Below are 20,139 nucleotides of genomic sequence, written 5' to 3' on the forward strand. Positions count from 1 at the left end.
AAGACGCTCGAGAAGGCTTTGTTTTAGGACAAATCAATCACGAGAGTAAGGAGGAAATTTAGAAACAGCGATCGGGAGTAATAGGCAGGCTCCTTACGGAATCTTCAGTCTGAAAGAGAAGGCAGGAGCAACAAGAAATGCAGGGTTAACGAGTGCCAGTTGTTAAGGTTCATTATGCGGAGCATAACTTGCCATGTTATACCAGAACGAAGTAGACATAAATAATAAGAATGGGCAACAGTGCGGTCACCTTGAGAGGAGGCCGCTCTGGCGTCTTGATGGGTGAAGGCTTTGGAGGAGACTCGGCACTCGTCGGAGAGAAGACGTAACTGGCACTGTTGCTCAAGCGTGACGGAGGGGAGATCACAGCCGAAGGCCCTGTGTCAGCAGGCTTGGCTGCAAAAAGAAGACAACCGTTTTTCCAATCAATCTTTTCACTGTCACAACCACAAATGCATGACCACAATGGTACGTTTGACGCTCTTGCTGAATCACAAATGTGCACCATGCTTAGAGGCATGGGCTACTTAACCACAGAAATTTTGGTCTGTCTGTATGTCTGTCTATACTGCCTGTGACTCGATTCGTCCACCCGGCCAAAGTTAAACAGAATCTGTGCAATCAATACTCTAACATACCCACAGCCAAATTTAAACATCTAAGGCCGGTGCCAATGCCCTTAGACGTTTAGACAATGTCGGTACCTGTCAACACTGTCTAACAAGAATGAGACATTACGCAAACATTAGGGAGAAAATCAATACACGAGTGATATTTGCAGTGTTTATTAAAAAATTCATGGAAGCTTTTTCGTGATAGCAAATGAAATACTACATAAACTGCAGAAAACCATCGTCTGCTGTTGCCAGCACTACTATAGCTCCTGGCAGCATATAAGAAATCAAATGGCAAACGCAACAAAAGGTTCTACTAGATAGACTCCATGTTCCGCTTTCAACGCTCATTAAGTAGGGCAATGTGGCTCTATAACGTTGCAGTAGGGTGCCTCGATTCACGCATGTCTTTGCCGTATGGCAGCACTGGCTTCGAAGCACCTTGATTGCAGCAGTAGAATGCGGTAAATTTAAATTGACTTGAGCTTTTGTGACGGGAAGAAAAAAACCCGGGCCATCTCCACTAGCGTGAAACCTGGGGAGGGTTTCACGCTAGTTTCACGCTGCCCACAGAGATGAAACCGCTGGGGGTAGGGGTATCAGCTTTGCTGTAAAAGTCTCGCCTCTTTGAAGCACGAAGCGTTATTCCCCACGAGATAGACCTATACGTGGCGACAGCGCTGCGCTGCTAGTGTGGATGCTCGACAGAGTGGTAGCGGGAGAATGCACACTGTGGGCGCGCTTCGTGCCTTATTCGCACTGTATGTGCACATGAAAGGCACAGACAAGAGTCGTGCGTTGTAGTTCGGTTCCTAAACGTTCAATGTATAGCATGGAAGCAGCAATAAGCTTTCATTACTATGTCAAAAAAGCGGCGACCCATTGGGAATCTCAGATTATAATTACAATGAACCTGTACATCGTGGCTCGCAGCAAGCTCGATCTTTCCCGAGTATGACTCCAATAAAAACAGAAATAGGGATAAATCAGGAAGCCTCAATCTCTGGAATTCAGTTTACGACACCAGTTTCAATCACTTTAATTGGTAACGTGATGCATTATTCCATTTGTGGGATGCCACAAAACAGCAACAGCAACACAAATTGAAGGCGGGCCAGTTGGTACATATTTCTGAGATTAGAGAGTTTTAGCAGTACTTATGCTCCGGCCGTTCCGTTACGTCGCTACCGGGTTTACCGGGACCCGACTGCGCATGCGCCATTTGTTCTGTACGCGGCCGGCGTCTCTCCCGGCGCTCTGCTTCCGTGTTACCGTATCCGGAGCCCGCAACTGGCTTGCGTTGCTCTGGTCGGCACGGGTGTTGGGAACTTTAGGCTTAGCGTCCTGGCGAATATTTGATCGCCGCTATCTGTGCAACTGCGAATGACAATCCGTAACACAACTTTTCCCCACACTATCATCCCCTTTCTCGCATGTGAAACTTTATTTGAGCTACAACTGCCGTTTGAGCGATCAGTGACCGAGACATCTGCGTAGCCTGTTTCGATGCTTCCGCGCAGGTATCGCCATCTCTCGGCCGCTCGGCGCACCGCGGCATCCATGGCCGGTCAGCATAGGCTTGCATCGCGGCAGATATCTGATCGCCGCTTTTAAAATAAGCCCTGAGAACAATCCCTAGCACAATTTTTCACCACACTAACATCTACTTTCTCACAGGTGGAACTTCGTTTTAGCGATCAGATTGATTCGGAAGAGCAGCGACAAGCAGTTGCTACCGCGGCCTGCGCCGGTTCGAGCCGCTGAGTGTGCCGAGCTGGCAGGCGCGACCGGCGTGTGCGCAGACTGTTTCCGATGCAGAAAACACTTCACGATTGCCTGCTTTATCCATTTCTTGCGTACAAACGCGTGGAATCTACAAATTCAGCTCAGCGATCATCGTAGTTGACCATGGAGCAAAAACAGTGGGCGGAGCGGCGCCGACGAGGCATCGCACACCCGCATCGGGCCATGTGTCTCAAATTCACGCGTACGACTAGTCGTGGTGACAGTAGTAACGATCAGTCGCATACGAATAGCGTGTACCAATCGTACATGTGTCTAACGCTTCAATCGGGCAAGGCCAAGGCCATTCCTCCACGTGAACGGCGCGCGACCATGTCGTCACCTGCGCTCGCTCTGGTGCCGTCGCCGTCGCCGCCGCCACAGCCCCTGCCTCACAATGCGTCCGGCCGAGCGCGATTTATTTTAGATTTGCAATGCTTTAGGGGAAACTGCGTTGTTTATTTACGTATTTTTAGCGAGTGGATTTTTGCAACAACACGGCTAATCAGCCGTCACACGGAACGAACGGTACGACGCTACGGAGTGCTAACGTTTTTCGTCTCACTACACGGAAAGAACCCGGTACGTGCGCGCGCATGCGCAGTCGGGTCCCGGTAAACCTGGTAGCAACGTATCGAACGGAACGGCCGGAGCATACGAACTGCTAAAACTCTATTAACAGCGCGAAAGAACGGGAAAACAGAGGAGTAGCGCTGTGTTTTGTCTACTCCTCTGTTGTCCCGTTCTTTCGCACTGTTAATCTCAGTAACACCACTTCACTGCCCCGACATTTTTCGTAAGAGCTGACAATATTTTTTTTTAGTGTGTTCGAAAGGCAAAATAGAATTTCTGAACTTTAACCAACGCAGAGATTATATATGCAAAACGTTCAGACAGGTAAATTACACGCGAGTAGCTTACGTGAGGCTTTCATCACAAGTGAAATGGCGAATTAAATCGCTAACTCACGCAGTGCAATCAAGACGTCATGTCTAGCTAGATTTCTGCAAAGTGACTAGCAATCTTGCGCAATGTTACTTTCGAAGACAATTAACAACACTCAATCACTAAACCATAAAGATGGCAAGTGGAGTTGCCCTGTTACAGATGTGGTAAAATGTTCCTGTTTATATTTCATTACGAAATAATGCAACGGGTTCCCGGTAACTGCAATGTGTTGTCAACTGAACGTCGCTTTTGTATTGGCATTTACTTTTCGAGGAGTGGTTAAAAAAGGCACAGATAAAAGGTTTGTGTGCTTTTCTTTTCTTTGGGTTCTTGCCAATGCTCCAAGCACAGCGAGAAGAGAACGAATACAGTCGATCCCGGTTATATCAAACTCTAAGGGGATCGCAAAATAGTTCGATATATCGATAATTCCAGATATAAAATATTTTCTTTTGCATAGGATTTTCAAGGGGATGTTTGGACTGTTCGATAAATGCAATAATTCGATATATCTGGGTTCGATATATGCGGGATCGACTGTATAACACGAAAAGCGACACGTTGGCAATCATTATTACTTGCAACTGGAAGTACCCTAGGTATCGTGTTTTGTAGCGGTGAAAAAACGGTACTTCAACAAGAAATGTCAGTAGTTTGAAGACTGAACAGTCCCCTTTTGGCCAGAGATTGCCCAGGAATTGTGGCTAGCCTTTTCCCGAAATGGTATTTAAAGCCAGCATTGTGGGGACAAAAAAAAATTATGATTCAGTTATGCTGAGCGAAGCACATTTTTGGACGAGGTGACTCATGTCGCGATTTGAAAATGGGAAATATATATAAAAATGACACACGAAATGCCAGAGGAGAGACTCAAAATCACAACTGCTCGAAAATGGGAAATATATATAAAAATGACACACGAAATGCCAGAGGAGAGACTCAAAATCACAACTGCTCAATTTTACCGAGAAGTCCCCCTGAAATACTCTTGCGCATCCACAGAAACGTATTTTAAATAATACATAAAATTAGCAAAAGTGTTGCACAGTATAAGTAACGCCTGTTTAAAAATGGTATTTATTTTAAAAAAAGTACGGGTAGAATTCCTTGACATAGGCTCTTGCGTGTAAAACACATCCCCGTGAATGTATGGGCGTTAATGTACGTACAGGTCTTGCCTCTTAACTATTTCATGTAGTTACTTTTCTCCTTTAAATAACCACCACACCTCCTTCAAAACCCACCCTCTGATGTTCCCGAAACGGCACACAACTGCACTCATCAATAGGAAAAGTGCGACCTGTCAAAGCAATGTTTACATTATAAACACGCTTCACGCTCAAGCAGCGAGCACGGCGACGATGTTTTGTGGAACTAAACTAGCGAAACTAGTGCATTATCCCACAACGGCTGTTGATTATTGCGTTTTTAGATGAAATCCGCAAGCAGAAGTACCTATGCTATTGCTTCATCTTCATCATCATCATGATCATTATCAGCCTGCCTACGCCCACTGCAGGGCAAAGGTTTCTCTCACACATCTCCAATTATCCCGGTCCTGGGCGAACTGCAACCACTGCTTACTGCCGAACAAGTGCACATATTCTTTTTTTAATCGTGTGCAGCACACGACTTGCACCGCGCGCAATGTGAACAAGCAGACGATGCGGGAGCGGGATCCACACTAGGAGCGGTTCGTCCCTCCGCCACTAGGGGCCGACTGTGTTCAATCTTGGGGCGAACAGCGCGAGGAATTATAAAAACGAATGACCTTGACTGACCTCGCAGGTACGACCGCAAGTTTCGAAGGACGGCGTCCCCCGCACTGACAGTCTGCACCACGTCCTTGATGCAGGACTGCGAAGCTTCGTCAAGCGCCAGCAGGGGGCGCATGTCTTCGGTTGCACCACACCTGGTGGCATGGAGCACGACAGAAGACAGGGTCAGAGCCGCAGCCAGAGCCAAGACACTGTCACGGCAGCCACTCTTGGTAGCCGGCGCCAGGAAACCAGGCGGCAGGGAGCCATGCAGGCCTGTGCAAGAAATACGACAAGGTGGAACACGAGGCAATTCACGCCAGGCATTTCCCCCCAAAAAATAAGTTGCAGCGGATGAAAACAATACATTCCCGTTTTCCTTTGGCAGTCACAGCTACATCGAAGGTTTCCGGACTACGAAGATAGCAGAAAGCGAAGGAGGAGGTCTTCCTTCTCCACATTCTAGTGGGACAGTAAAAACAACTGGCTGACTGTGGACATCTGATGCGGTTCAGAAGCATTCTCTGTCCATTATGCGCCCACTGCTATGTGCTGACATCACTGGGCCTCTTCGATTTATACGTGTGGTACACGGCCGTTTCAAAGGCCTTTTGAAAGCCCTAAAACCAATTGTCTATCGAGTACCCCTTTGTAGATACATAGGGCACACTGTAACTGCCAATTGAAAGTTGTGTAACACAGTTGTAAGTCTTGGACTCACCGGAGACTCCCAGAGAAGCAGTCCAGCAACTGTTCCCCCGATATATTCCCATGGTGCGGAAAATCCTCCAAATACCCGCGCTCAGTCCAAGTCTTACACCCGTGCTACACGAGCGTTTTGAAGGACTGAGTCGAATGCCATTTGACTCAAATGACACCTTTGAGCACCTACACGATGTTTTTCAAAGGCCTTTGATTGAAATGCCACTTGAGTCAAAGGAGCACCACCAACGACCTTTGAGGTTCTCGAAGGCCTCTGAAACGCAAACTCTCTGGCACAGTTTCGGCATGCCGTAATTACCAAACAATTATTTACGAGTAAAACTTGGTGTTGAAAGTGCACGATCTTCATAATTTTACACTTGTTTTTGTTTTTTTATCACACGGTCTATGATTACAGGGTAACTTGCAACTCTCAACATCGGCGGTGCAAAAAAAAAAAAAAAGGAACGGGCTGTTGGTGCATGTTTTGTGCGTGCTTGTAGGTTGTTACCAATTTGAGTACTGGTAATTGTATTTTGCCCATTTTAACTCTAAAATTTAATTTTTGTGAAGAACAAAACAGGGCAGCAGTAGCGACACCAAAACATGGCGTGCAAACGCAGAAACTTTCAACTGCCTTTGAGAATTGTCGTGAAGATCAGCGGAACTCTTTGCAATTCGAAGGGCACTTGAAATTTAGAAGGCCATTACACTCAAATGTCCTTTCAAATGCTCGCGTTGCACAGGTATTGGCGGTGAGCTCGACCACAGGCGGCGCTGCGGAGCGCGCCTCCGTGACGTCGGCTTAGGGATTCTCGCATTTGTCGTCTGCTTCACTCGGGCTCGCTCTCCCTGCTATTTTTTTTGCTCTCGGTTAACGTCTGATGCTTGTCCGCGCCAGATTTTGCGTGGCGTGACTTTTTATCATAATAATTAATAGACTTACAATAGCGTACACTAGCTCAAGGTGTGATGTTATGGTTTTGGGTACACCGCTGCGGAAGAAACATTGCCGTCGCCCCATTCATTGCGAAGCCGGTCCTGTGCGGAGCACGAAGAGTTGGAGCTAGGCGTCAGCTCTGTATATAGCAGTCTTTCAAATAAAGGGAACAGCCAGGTACTAATAACCGACAACAGCGAAAATGCAAGACCAAAACAAATTCCAGGCACTCGGGGCTGTCGGCTTTGGCAGAAGGCATCGCGATCCCTGGTAATCGTATGCAAGGTAAAACAGTTTTTGCAACCTTGCCGAACACTGGAACGTATTGTATCACATCACTTTACGTTGTCATGGCATGAAAGTATGCCGACATGCACTATGGGCCGCAAAAACTGTAGGTTAAATTCCAAACACCAGACTTCTTAGCAGTATGGAGGTTTATTGGGCAAAACGAGTCACGTCTACGGCAAAAATACCGTGACACTATGTTCGTTCAGACCTGGGCAGATAATTTGGTAGATTTACCCCGGCCATATTTTCCCAATATTCAGATATGCGTTATAGTAAAACAGCGCTCAGAAGGAGGAGGAGGAGGAGGACGAGGCGGAAAACTTTATAAACAAAACTTTATTTAACAGTAAAATCGAGCTGATTAGTGGGCTGGGTCCTCAATGCAGGCCCGGCCCGGTAATAAGAGTAATTTTCTTCAATTCATAGAACGCCATCCCGAACAGACCAGGATTTGCTCTTTACGCCTGGAAGGGTTGGAAACAGTAAAGAGCTGCTTGGAAATATTCGTGGGTTTCGATTCCTGTTATACTGGAAACCGGCACGTATACTATTCATTTTGTTAGTTACCGAGTATATCAAACCTTAAACACCGTAATCATGTCATAAACGTTCAAATTGAGAGTCAGTTCGTTATGATAACGATGGTTTCGATTCAAATTCGGAGCACAAAAGCCGCCTTCGAGTACTCGGACTACGTTGTCTGAGGAGCGATCGCGGGGGCGTAGCACAAACCATCTCATCGTATTTGCATGTGAATAAACAACGCACGCTGAGCATAAGCCCCTTCTTGGCCACAGCCATAAAAGCCACTTTGTGAAGAAAGGAATCTATGCCTTACAGCCCGAAGAAAATATCCACACTATCTTTGAGAGCCTCCCAAACATCCCCGAACTTCCTAGTAAGACGTTTGGGACGGTGCAAAGAAATTAATGCATTAGGCACAGAAAAAAAAAAAAACATTCATCTGATACAAGTCAACAACAACAAAAGAAATAGAAGACAGCCGCTGTATGTCCTGCTGTGCGATGGGCAGGTAGGGGCCCGCTGCTTGGTGCGTAGTATTGGACTGTTGAGTCTTCATAAGAGTATATCAAAAATAATGTAGGGAAGCCTACGCGTTTTGAATACTTATCGAGGATTTCTGAGCACTGAACCTCGCAAATAAGCTAATAAGAACGAGTTACAGCCGATTTTCTGACCGATGCTTTGAAGAAGGTTGTTCTCTCTCTCTTCTTGTGTGTTGCAAACTTGTGTAGGATACAGCTTGAAATTATTCAGAGGTGTCAGAAGCTGGCAAAAATAACTGAATCACTGGAAATGAGGTTTTCATGCACTAATTCATGAAAGCGGGCGATTTCTAGCACAGGCACTGCTGCACTCACAAGCGGAGTGTAGCAGACGACAGCGGCGCGAGTCCCTAAGCTGACGTCGAAGCCAGGGGGCGCCACTCAAACATCTCACCGCCAATAGATCAAGGAGGCCCGTGATCAACCAAGTGGCCAAAAGTCATGCTCAAACATGAAGTGAAATTATTTCCATTTATGAAATTGCTGCCTCTCCATGGAGGCTAACACTGAGTGTTCATCGCAAAAGCACAAATGGTCAGATCTCAAATCTCAAAGCATAGAAACAGACTGACTCTGTAGGTCACTGCCCAGGCCTAGTTATGGAGTTTTAATCGCGCTCTGTGGTTAATTATAACTTCACAAAAATGAGAGGACGGCCTCAATGGAAGTTAAGGGGGGAGGACACTGGTCTTGAGGACCAAAGATTTGCCCAAAAATCCATTTTCTGCATTAATTTTCTTCGCAGTCTATAGGTCGCAAAGAATGTACCTGCTGTCGCCATTTGAAGTTGGCTAAATGACCATTTTCCCCTGCGTTCCAAACTTTGTGCCTTGTTTTCTCAAAACCAATTTTTTTCATGCTAGGTCAAGTGTCGGCTACAATATCTCGGGATGCACTGGCCAGATTTGTATCATTTTTGCTGCGTTTGAAAGCTTAATAAGTGTACAGTGCAATAAAACCACAAAAATAAAGAATTTCTTTGTGCTAGTAAATTTTTTTTATGCATTTCGTTTTACAAAAACATTGATTATTGGTTACCCCACGTTTAATAAATCTACAGCAATTGCAGAAACAATGATAAAATTACTGCTGTGCTATAGTTGCACTCCCTGGTCCTTCTAGAGCACAAAGTAACAAAAAGTATTAACGTATATAAGACTATATAGACAAGAACTGACTGCACATTTGTGCTCAGGATGTTAAAACACATTTAATGTGCAAATTTCAAGCACATTGGTTCAAAATAACAAAAATGTCTTCAATACCAGTGTCCCCCCTTAAGAGCAACTGCAACTGAGACTCACCAATTAGAATCTGTTCGATCTGAACAAACGCTTCTGCAGGGGCCACATTTTCGGCTGCACACTTGGGATCGCTGGAAGGCAAACACGAGCTAGGATCAGAGATCACGGCAAATTGGGTTAATGGGTTTTGAACTATGTGGGTCGATCTTTAATTAGGCCCCCTAACTTGAGACCCATTTCACAAGTTGCACTATTAGCAATCAATGGGCCTCAAGTGTTGTATCGACATGTATCAACTTAAAACATGACTGTTAAGTCACACAACAACAAGCAAAATAACAACAAACGTTTGCTAAGTTCAACGGTTCAGTCAAACCACAAAATGGGTGCTGGACTAACAGCTGCCCTTTTTCTTCGGTTTTTCTTTTTCTAACTAGGCAAGTTAGTGTGTGTCCTGGAATGAATGCAAGCTCAGATTCCTGTTTTCACTCTTTGGCATTACTAGAGTGAGCTGCAAATCAAGGTAGTGTCTATTCTCCCGGCAACCGTGAGAATTACCGTCAGAAATTTCTCACGGCAGTCACCCCTCATTGGCGAAGCACGCTACACGGAGATTCAATGGGATAAATATTGGCTGCGTCTAACCTCACGGCAGCCGTGAGAATTACTTCCAGGAAATTCTCACGGCAGTTTCCATAAAAGCTGGCTGGCCTAAAATCTGCCGAATAATATTACGTCCCAATGTTTCCTCACATAACATAACCTCACCGAACCTAGCGTAACCTAACCGAACGCGTCAAAACCTACCCAAATCCAGCCCAGCTGCAACAAACCTAATCTAACCAGCCCAGCGACACAGAACACGACTGATATTAAACGTAATTCAACCCATTCTAGAAGTCCTGGGCGTCGATCTCTTGATATAGTAATAACCACAGTAAAAAAAAAGTATTAAAGAAATGACGATGACAAAAAAATTCTGAAAGAAAAAAAAAATTCAACACAATAGCAGGCTCGAACCTGAGCCTTATCGTTTATTACCAAGTACTATACCACAACGCTACAGGGGCAGCTGAAAATTAGGGAATATTTATCCCATAGAAACTCCACGTAGCATGCTTATCCAAAAAAGGCGATTGCCGTGCGAAATTTCTGACGGTGATTCTCCCAAGTTTCATAATACCATGCAGTGCAATGCCTGCCTGAGAGAAGCTGTGGAAAAACAGCGAAAGGGAACACGACAGAACTCACATGCTTGAAAGGAGCTTCAGTAGCTTGAGCCCATCACCCAGCTCGGAGAGCTTGGCGATCTTGACATCGAAACAGCCGAGCTGAGAGGCACACAAGAAAAGCGAAGCAAATGAGTCCAAACCAATAAGAAAACAACAATGTTTCGCCAAAGCTTTGGTTTAATTATTACATTTAAATTAAATTCAGCTGCACCTCACCTATTTAAAACGGCTCGGAATACTCGGCTTCTACAGGCATCCCACTTCGAGCGCAGCTTTCCGTTTAGTTAGCCTTTCGCGGTAGTTAGCCAGTACTTGCCTCGACCGGGCTGACGACTTAAGGGGGCGTTTACATTACAAAGACCGCACTGAGCACGTTATCAGCCTAGAAAGGCTGTCAAAAGGAAAAGCCTGCCGACGAGTCCGACGCAAGATTCACGTCCAAAACAAAAGTAGCGCGAGCAATTCATGCGGCGAAAGGCGCTTCCACGGCAAATCTCACCGCCCCGCATCCGCCAAAACATTGTCGCTCGAAAAGTCACACATTCGGCGAGAACAGCACACAAAACGAGGCGGCGTTGGAAAATAATATTCTGCGTAGGGTTCGTACCAAGAAGCCACGGACGTGCGAGCATGGGTACTCTAGCAGGCACAAAGCAAAGGCGCGTTCGATAGCGAAGACTGACACCGACATTCATGTAAATTAACATCGGGGTGTGGACCAAAGTAGAAACTTTGCTACTCACCCACTGGATCAGGACGTCCACCTTCCGGCTGTCGAGCATGACGGAAGCAAGTAGCTAGGTGGCAGGTGCCAGCACCAAATCAACGGCACGGCCAACGGACGTCAAAGCCCGTGGCAGACACACCTGCAGTGCGAGCGACCCCGATGGTGCCGGTACTGACCAGTAGTACCAGTCATACCAGAGCGCAAAGAAGCTGGTAGAGCAAGTGTAAGCAGGGCAAAATGCAGCAAGCTGCTTGTGTCTCGCGCGGCTCCGCCGGCTCGTTCAAATCAGGAGCACCAGCAGGCCGGAAGTAGTAACAGCCACGCGACGTTGGGATTGGCTGCCGCTCCATAAAAAAGACGACTTTAGATTTGGATATTGTTGTCTTCAAACACTTTGTCTTCCTGCGTGAATTGCCAAATGCATCATCTAGATACTTCGAAATTATTTCCCAAACTTATATGAAATAGCCGTTCATATGCCTATTTATACTTATCCTAAAGTCCCTCGATCGGCTTTTAGCTAAAGCTGATGAAGGGACTTTAACTTATCCATACTGGCCCACACGCTTGTTTCGGTTTCGGACAAAACCGAGTCGCCTAGTGTCACGAGCGCAGCTGCGGCACTGCGGCGGTGCTCTAACGCAGGACGGTCTTGCTAGAGTCATAGAGAAAGAAATATATTTTTTTCTCTATGCTAGATTGAACTAGAATATTCTAGAATATGACCAAGTTGCCAAATGCCTGGAACAGCCGAACGTGTGCTGTGCTCCACGCCTGTGAATACCGCTTGGCATTTGGCAATTTGTCGCAGCACTGGTGAAACACGGAAGAAAATATTCCTAGCTTTCCTGGTTGTCTAGGATTAGCTTAATTGTCATGCTTACTGCTGCTTCAATGACACACACACACCGTATACGCATTATGTGACATGCACACGCGCGGCTAGGGTGCCTTGATGCTCGCGCGCTCCGCTGAGGGTGACGACAGCCGCGTCGTCTGCTACGGCATCCGCCATTACGCCTCCCGCGCTGTTTAGTTGAATAATTTTCCAGTTGGTAGCAATTAACCCTTTCATGGTCAATGACGTGCATGTACGTTCCCGGCAAACACTTTCAAAATGGTCAATGACGTGCATGTACGTCATTGCTGGTATGTATCAACGGCGCGCCTTTTTCGATCATTTCTCTTGCTTGCCATGTGCTACCACACTGCAGAAATACGTGAAATTTTTTTCTTGCACCGATAGCTTTTTCATTTTTTTACACTTTACTACACCCGTGCGCCGGCTACCACTTGCGCGAGTCACGCGCGGGTGCGCGGCGGCGTGTTTTGGTTTCGTTCTGTAGGCGCTTCCCGCTTACATTCTTCCAAAGAATTGATATCGGCAACAAAAAAAATCGACCTGGGGGGGCCTTGACCCTCAAAGGCTTAATACCCCTGTAGTACCCCTGTCACACGCAAATTTAATGCCATTTACAGTGAATGACGTTAGCTGTTAACATGGCTAGCTGTTGACATTCCGTTTGGCTGTGCAGGTCTACATGGCGAAATAAACGTCATTTAATAGTATGGGGCCAGGTGTTGGCAGGTGAGGGGTGTAAACCAATTAATAATATTAAGAAGAAAGTGGGAGAGGGCAAGGGGGTCAGGCAATTGTTCCGGTGGTGGCTTTTGAGTGGGGGGAGTGCTTCTTTTGCACCCCCCTGCTGACGGCCACGGTAAGGGTATGAAACTTAACCGCGTTCATTATTTTTACCTCCGAGGTAACTGCATTGCATTTTTGCGGATCTGCTTTTGTGCAATGTCGTTAACGCAAATGAAAAAGAATAATGAAGAGCCAAATGCTTGAGGAACGCCTGGAAAAGTGCCTGAATTATGTTTGATCTCGTCGCTCATTTTTCGCTCTGGCCTTGCAGGTGGTGGCACTCGTCGGCGTTTCCGCCATAATTGTGGCCTTCGTCTTTCATTTCAAGAAACTGACCACACCAGCCACCCCAGCTCCGCCACGCTGGCTGAAACTATTTTTCATTCCAGAATTCATAGTGTCGTCGTTGGGAGCGTTCGTGATGTCCATCTACACGGCAATCATGAATGGACTATCCTGAGCAAAAAATCAAAATTCCCCTAATGAGCTCTTCATTAAATTTTGACAACCGCGCAGAATTTCTAGGCTCTCTCAGCATCGTACTGTCGCCTTTGAAATGCGTGGCGAAAGAAGCTATCACGACTGTGCGCTTCATATGTATTGGCAGGATTCACTTTCTCTCAGCACCTATCGAGGATAACTGAGCAAATGTTTATTAACGCTAGCAAATTGAGCTCCATTCGAGTTTGTGCAGTTAAGTTAGCTGATCTACTGTGCCTGCCTGCCAAGTAAAGCATCAAACATGTGTGCATCTCTCCAGCCATCACTCAACACGCTGCTGTAATGGTTCACCACACTGTTTATTCCTGAATGAAGAAGACTTTGGCCAACTTCAACGCTTCATTGCATGATCCCTAACGTGCATGGCCACTGCTAAACCCGAAACACCTTTATACTTTGTGCTAGCAAACGTGAAAGGCCAGCCAGAGCCAGCAGCATGGCTCAAGTAAAGAGGCATCAATCAATGTTTTTGACTCAACATAATTTGAAGGACTCAAAAAGGTAGTTGTTCATACTCCTTTGCTGCTGGCTAACCCTGGTTGTTTACGTTTGTCAACTTTCAGCTTACTGCGGTCACTAGCCATTGATGTTGCTACACATTTTGTACCACATTTAAACTTTGCACAACTGTAATAGAAACGTTTTTCCCAGTTTACTGGTGGCTTTATGTACACAGCAACTGCTTGAACCAACAATGCACAAGGACAAAGACATGTTACAGTGCACCAACTGCCACCCAAAGAGCCTGTTGCGGGGCCCCTTTAAGTGTGGAAGCTGACAGCAGAGGCATACACTCCACCTCCAATCATAAACGTGGGTACTATGCTATGTTACAAATAGAATTGAAGAAATGGACTGCTCAAGAAAGCATCCAGGCATCAAGTACGGGAAGTTTTATTAAATAAACAAAAACAGGAAAATTGTGTAAGTGAATACACTGGGAGGCGGCGGGGGGGCAAGCAACTTAGATGTCTGTTCCCACCAAATTGATCACAAATTTTTCAAGACTTGGTTCTAAACTTCTTCAAGTAATTTTCAAGTTTCCCCTAAACATTTCCCATTGCAATATCAATGAAAAAAAAAAAAAAAAAAAAGAAGCTTTCAATTCCTGGTTGACGTACAAACGCAAACAGTATATAGTGTGTTCAAAGTTCCCAGGTGGCAAATGTGCTTCTTGTCTGCCAACCCATGCTCTGCAACTCCTTCAGGTGCCTTCCATTGGTGCAGTTTGACGGAAGACAATTTTACCAATGCCCATATTATGACGCCAAAAGAAATGCATCCAGAAATTTGCAAGACGTTGACTTCACGGGGAATGGCATGACATGCAACTCATATTTACATGCATTGTTTAACAACAGATAAGCCATTCGAGATTATAAATTTACTACTCGCAGTCCACATCAATCTAATTTTGATTTCACAGTACTAAAAAAAAACAGCAGCAAAGGCAAAGAATTTCAGAAAGCTGACCTTGATTCTACACAAGCATTACAGGGTTGTGATAAGAACTTTTATTCACAGTTCCATGCACTTTGAACAAGAAATATATGCAAGTCCCCCAAGCTTGAACAACTACACTTGCCGAACATGGAAAGGAGTGTTGAGCACATCTCAGTAGTCTACAGCTCAAATTCATTTACATTTTTAACCTAGCTATCACCACTCCTGGAGCTCCACCACTGAATGGTTTTCATCACTGTTTTTGAAATTCAAAAAAAAATTTTACTGGTGTGCACATTTTATTGCACAAGCTTCCAGTGGCTGAGGTATTGCACTTACCAGCACTAATTTTTTACGAAACTCGTCGCGCTACAACTACACTCCCGGTGTGCACCAACTTACACGACAGGTGCAGCACTGGGTCACCACTGTTTCCGTCTAGCAATTGAATCAACCATGCTTGAAGAGTGCACTACTTGGCAACAAGAATATTCGATTGCCGAAGCTTTCGTCTAACACACGGTCGGGTGCACAGATAAACATAACACGATCACCTACAAGCACTGTGAACTCTCTAAAACACCCAACGAAACAGCTTCCGGACACCCAGATATTTCGTTCCGAGGTGACAGAACACTGGGTAATCAACACGGATCACACCTGTCGCATATACAAATGCAGCACTAACGTAACAAAACTATGCGGTTGGTTAGTCTAACATGACCACGTAGTCTTTCTTGCACTGGCCAACATCATGTTTAACATTCATCCTACAAAATGAGAAAGAAAAAATGATGAGACAAATCTTCTCTTTCATCGGCTGTCTTTGAATAACGGTGTATAAAGCACGCGCCAGAATTCACCGGGGTTCGATCACAGCGGGATAATCGCGACAAAGCTTCAATTCGACACCAGGCGATATGGAATGTACGAAAACATCTCAATCACAACAGCCACCATAAACTTTCACCCAGCGTTGAACTTTCCCGTCCATTCATTGATCCCATTAAGTAGGCAATCTTGGAGAATGTCTATCACCTGCAAGACTTAACATGCAACAACACGGTCTGCGCAATGGTTTGGCTTGCACTGCACAAAGTGCGACACCAGTGTTACACTGGAAATGCCATGGGAAGCCGCTTTGTACGGAGCCTTAGCAACATGCCGGCTGCGAAAAAGTTGCGCAATACCTGCTTGCACAACAACGGGGGGTTTAAAAAAAAGCTCGTAAACATGTATACACAAACATGCACGCACACACACACACACTGTCATCCCGAGACTCTTTGAAATTTAATAAAGCCATGCTCAGACTGGACCTTCCCGCTTTGGCATTATGGAGCAAAGTAGAGATATCAACACACAGCTTGTTATAAAGATTTTGCTTAGGTTAGGCTAAAGTCAGGACAGAAATCAAGTGCATTACTAGAACGTAACGATTAACTGCACTCCTACAAGCAATGAATACTGCTTTCCAAAGACTGTTATACGAAACAACACCGATTAAGATTAAACGATTGCCTGTTCATCCTAACCCTTTCAGAGAAAGACCAAACAGACGTGACGAAGGATTAAGGGCCTGCCCAAAATAACGATGAGCAGAATGACAGCCATACGTCACACAGCAGGTACCGCAAAAGCTGATGCTTGCACATGCAGCATGACTTAGTTCTCAAAGGCTCCTCGCCGACCCTTCCAACATTTTGGCATCAGCCGCGCTCGACAAACACCACAGGGGTCTCACAGAAAGCCACAGCAGAAACGTTTCGACTTTTACTGGAAAGCATTGCTCCACGCCACCACGCCTTGCACGAGCAGCGGTGCGACGAAATGCACATCACGTTCACACGCACACGGACGGTTTGTTCCGTTTTCACTCGCAACACCGCCGCCCTAGGAGTGACCGGTCAGCGGCAGTTGTTGTCCTCGCTAGTGAACGGCCAGGCTCGAGCCGTCCTCGGAACGCCGCCTGTTCCGGCCAAGCAGCAGGTCCCGCTTCAAGTTGGCCGTCCGGTTCTCCAGCTGGCTGCCACTCGACTCGAGTATCGACATTCCCCGCTTCAACGTCTCAACCTGCACAACAAAAACGTCTCGGTGAGGCAAGGAAGCGCGACTGGTTGTTTCATCATTAAAAAATCTCGGCCCATTTTATACTCTGAAAAAGTGGATGACCACTGAAGCTGTATAGCGCACAACGCGCAAATGACGCAGAGGTGACAGGTACTATAAGCAAATTCTATTTTTTTTGAATGTTGACGGCAGCCACCTCCAAGACATATACTGTATTTTCACACGTATAACCCGCACCAAAAATGCGATAACTTCAGTGGCAAGGTAGGTGTAAAGGTCCACTCATGGGGTCAGTGGCCAGGCGCCCAGGCCATGCATGTGATGGGAAAGGTCCCCGCCGCTCGGTCTAGCGGCACAGCACTGCTGACACTACGTATGTAAGTATGTGTGTGTAAGTGTGTAAGAGTATGTGCATATGTATGCGTGTGCAAGTATGATTGTATATGTGGTATATTTAGTACATTCATGTGTATGTATGTTGCTACAATATGATGTATTTATTGCATGGGCCCGCCACTCGCAGTGTTGCTATGGGCCCACATGATGCGCTGCATACTGAAATGTAATCCCTTTTGGGAAAATAAATTTGGATTGCACTGAGCTCTGCCTTCGGCAGCCGTACCTGGGCGAAGTACTCCTGGAAGCGGTAGAACTTCTGGAACTCGTGGAAGCGCCGCACGGCCTCCCGCGTCACCAGCAGCACTCCGAGGGTGGCCAGGCAGAGCAGCGCCAGGTGGAAGCGGCGCTGGGGGAGACGCGCAAACATCTACGCCCGCACGGAGGCACACGGCGGCTCGGTCACCAGCGCTTCCACGGGGTCGTCCCAGGTGGCGCCACAGGCAGTCATGGCGGGCAGCAGATTACCACACCTGTAGTCAATGATATGATAGCGCATGGTCACTGAACACAGATTCTCCACTCCAGGAAGAAACGCAATAGCCACTCTAGATTTTGAGGCCACACGTCTTAAGTGAACCTTTTTCCAGTAGTGCTCTGCGCATGCGCTACTCTCGCTCCCAGCGACCAATCTGCCACTACCGGAGGGCAAAATGTAAACAAAACGACGCCATATTGGATTAGCTGGCTTGGCATCCGCAAAGGGCTAAGTGGTGCTCCGTTTTTTGAGCCCTGAAAGCGTCCGACAGGTAGGCGCTACAGCTGCCAGCAAAAATCATGCATGGTACCTGGGACAGCTTCCTCAACTGCGCAGGGCAGGCAGTATAAAAGGGGGCATGTTTTTCTATAATCCTCTATGTGCAGTTAGGGCGGCCACAAGAGGGCTACGCTACTGGAAAAAAGTCCATTATGATCCAATAAATGTGAAATCCAATTTTGTGGGTTTTTTTTTTACATGCTAAAGCCTACTGGGATATGAGGAGTGTCATTGTGGGGGGCTCCGGATTAATTTCGAACACCTGGGGATCTTCAGCACGTGCCGAATCTTGATACACAGCATTTCCGCTTTTATCCGAAAAGCCACCACCATGGCCGGGATCGAGCCTGTATCTTTGGGCTCAGCAGCCAACGCCTTGGCCACTGAGCCACCACAGTGAATGGCACCAAAACTTCAGTAAAAGCGCAAGGAACGCTCAATTGCAGTACCTGTCGAAGCAAAGTGCAACACTCTTGTCAGACAAAGCATGCATGCACTGGTCTAACATCTTTAGTAAAGCATGGTCACAATGTTCATATGCCTATCCATGAGTGCACATTCAATCCAAGAAAAGAGGGAAAACTCACTCTTTGAATTGAAAAAAAAATGTCAGTAGTATCTGAGAATTCATGCTACCAAGTGTGAAAAAATGAGAGAAGCTAGCAGTTGACCGTTAGTTTAGGATTCAATACCTGGAACGCAATCGATTACTGCTACGCGTGAGATATCTGATGCCTGCAGACCCGTATAGCCAGAGTATCAAATGCATTCTAGCTACTTGAAAGGAAAAACAAATTTCTAGCGAGGATGATTTCCCGCTTGAGTGAGCATAGTTTTTTCCGTGTGCCACGCAGCAAAATTGCTAACAAATAGTTCGCACTTGTCCGAACCCAATACTTGGTTGAGCTGCAAAGGTTATAAACGCATTTAACTGCAGTGCAGTGATCTGCGATTTCGAAAAGAAAAGAAACCCGCAGTCCAATTAACGCGACAGAAAGCTAGGTGTACTAGAATTCGTAACAATAACGAAACATTGCAAAATTATTACCTCGATGAATTACCTCAGTAGACAACAAAGTGCTCACGTGGGTATATACGTTGCCAGATCCTGCGAAACGCAAAAACGTATCTCCGAAAATTATACGGGGCGTAGCACTTTTCAAAACAACGTGACCAACCCGACGAACTTACGTTGACGGATACGTTGATAGCGTTGATAACGGATACGTTGACGGATTTCCTACGCAGTCGATTCGCAGCTACTCCATGCTGTGAGGGAAAGCTCTAATACACGAACTATTTACGATTTAGCCCAGCCGCTACTGCCCGTATTTTGTGAGAATTCGCGCAGAGGTAACTGAAACGCCGTTACCTCAGACAGCAGAAGAAACGTGCGGGGTGACAAAACGTTTACACCGTAACGATACAACGGCACTATGTAAGTCCCCAGTCAGACAAACGGATTCAGTGCATTGAACTATCCTTAGGGCTGTCGCGAGTACGATTTGACCCGGCAGTAGGTCGTTTCAATTCCGCCAATTCAGCCCATCTCGATAAGATGCTGTCGCGCTACATGGCTACATACCCAGCGCTCGCCAAAACAAAACGCACGTTGGCCGCAGAAGGCAGACCTTGGACAGCGCTCCTCCCTCCCCACTACACTGCAGTTTTTCGCACTCACACGAGACAGCGCAGTTCGTACAATTCAAGGTTACTCATCCACAGGTGTTGGGAACTGGAATGACTCGAAGACTCTGGACGTCTCTCCTCTTGGCATGCATCGCACAGGACCCCAGCACGTGACCTAGCCGACGACCTGTGACGTCACAGGAAGCACCTCGCATCCTCCGTTTGGTTTGGCACGATTTCTCTCTTCTCTCATTTACGCGCTTTTGTCGGCTCTCTGAGGTCATCTTTATCGCGCGTTTTGCTACTAGCAACACAATGTAGATATTTTCATGAAAGGAGCATATTTACTTTCTCAATATTGTTAAATAAACAGTCAATTTCCAACAAAACCACT

The 20,139-nt window shown here is 46.3% G+C and overlaps 1 protein-coding gene and 1 long non-coding RNA gene across 5 annotated transcripts in view; both read right to left on the reverse strand.

The window, feature by feature from the left end:
* The window catches only part of LOC144138993 (uncharacterized), a 50,115-nt gene extending 38,498 nt beyond the window's left edge, over positions 1-11,617 (reverse strand). Inside the window, exons 1-5 of the mRNA XM_077671494.1 lie at positions 11,321-11,617; positions 10,597-10,676; positions 9,406-9,476; positions 5,126-5,377; positions 251-396 (exon numbers count right to left, since the gene is read on the reverse strand). Coding sequence (XP_077527620.1) covers positions 251-396; positions 5,126-5,377; positions 9,406-9,476; positions 10,597-10,676; positions 11,321-11,359 — 588 coding nt within the window. The 5' untranslated portion in view covers positions 11,360-11,617. The remainder of the gene's footprint in view (positions 1-250; positions 397-5,125; positions 5,378-9,405; positions 9,477-10,596; positions 10,677-11,320) is intronic.
* Positions 11,618-14,328: 2,711 nt separating this feature from the next.
* On the reverse strand, positions 14,329-19,971 carry LOC144137876 (uncharacterized). 4 transcript variants are annotated; one of them, XR_013315756.1, is made up of 3 exons: positions 19,819-19,971; positions 17,586-17,832; positions 14,329-16,966 (listed from the first exon to the last, which is right to left on the reverse strand). It is a non-coding gene; the product is annotated as an uncharacterized LOC144137876 (long non-coding RNA). The 4 variants fall into 4 exon arrangements; XR_013315754.1 differs by having other exon boundaries at positions 19,798-19,950; XR_013315755.1 differs by having other exon boundaries at positions 19,702-19,905.
* Between the last annotated feature and the right edge of the window lie 168 nt (positions 19,972-20,139).

The sequence above is a fragment of the Haemaphysalis longicornis genome, unplaced genomic scaffold, assembly GCF_048455015.1.
Source record: "Haemaphysalis longicornis isolate Haplotype H1 unplaced genomic scaffold, Haemaphysalis longicornis Haplotype H1 scaffold_5, whole genome shotgun sequence".
In the NCBI taxonomy this organism is placed as follows: domain Eukaryota; kingdom Metazoa; phylum Arthropoda; class Arachnida; order Ixodida; family Ixodidae; genus Haemaphysalis; species Haemaphysalis longicornis.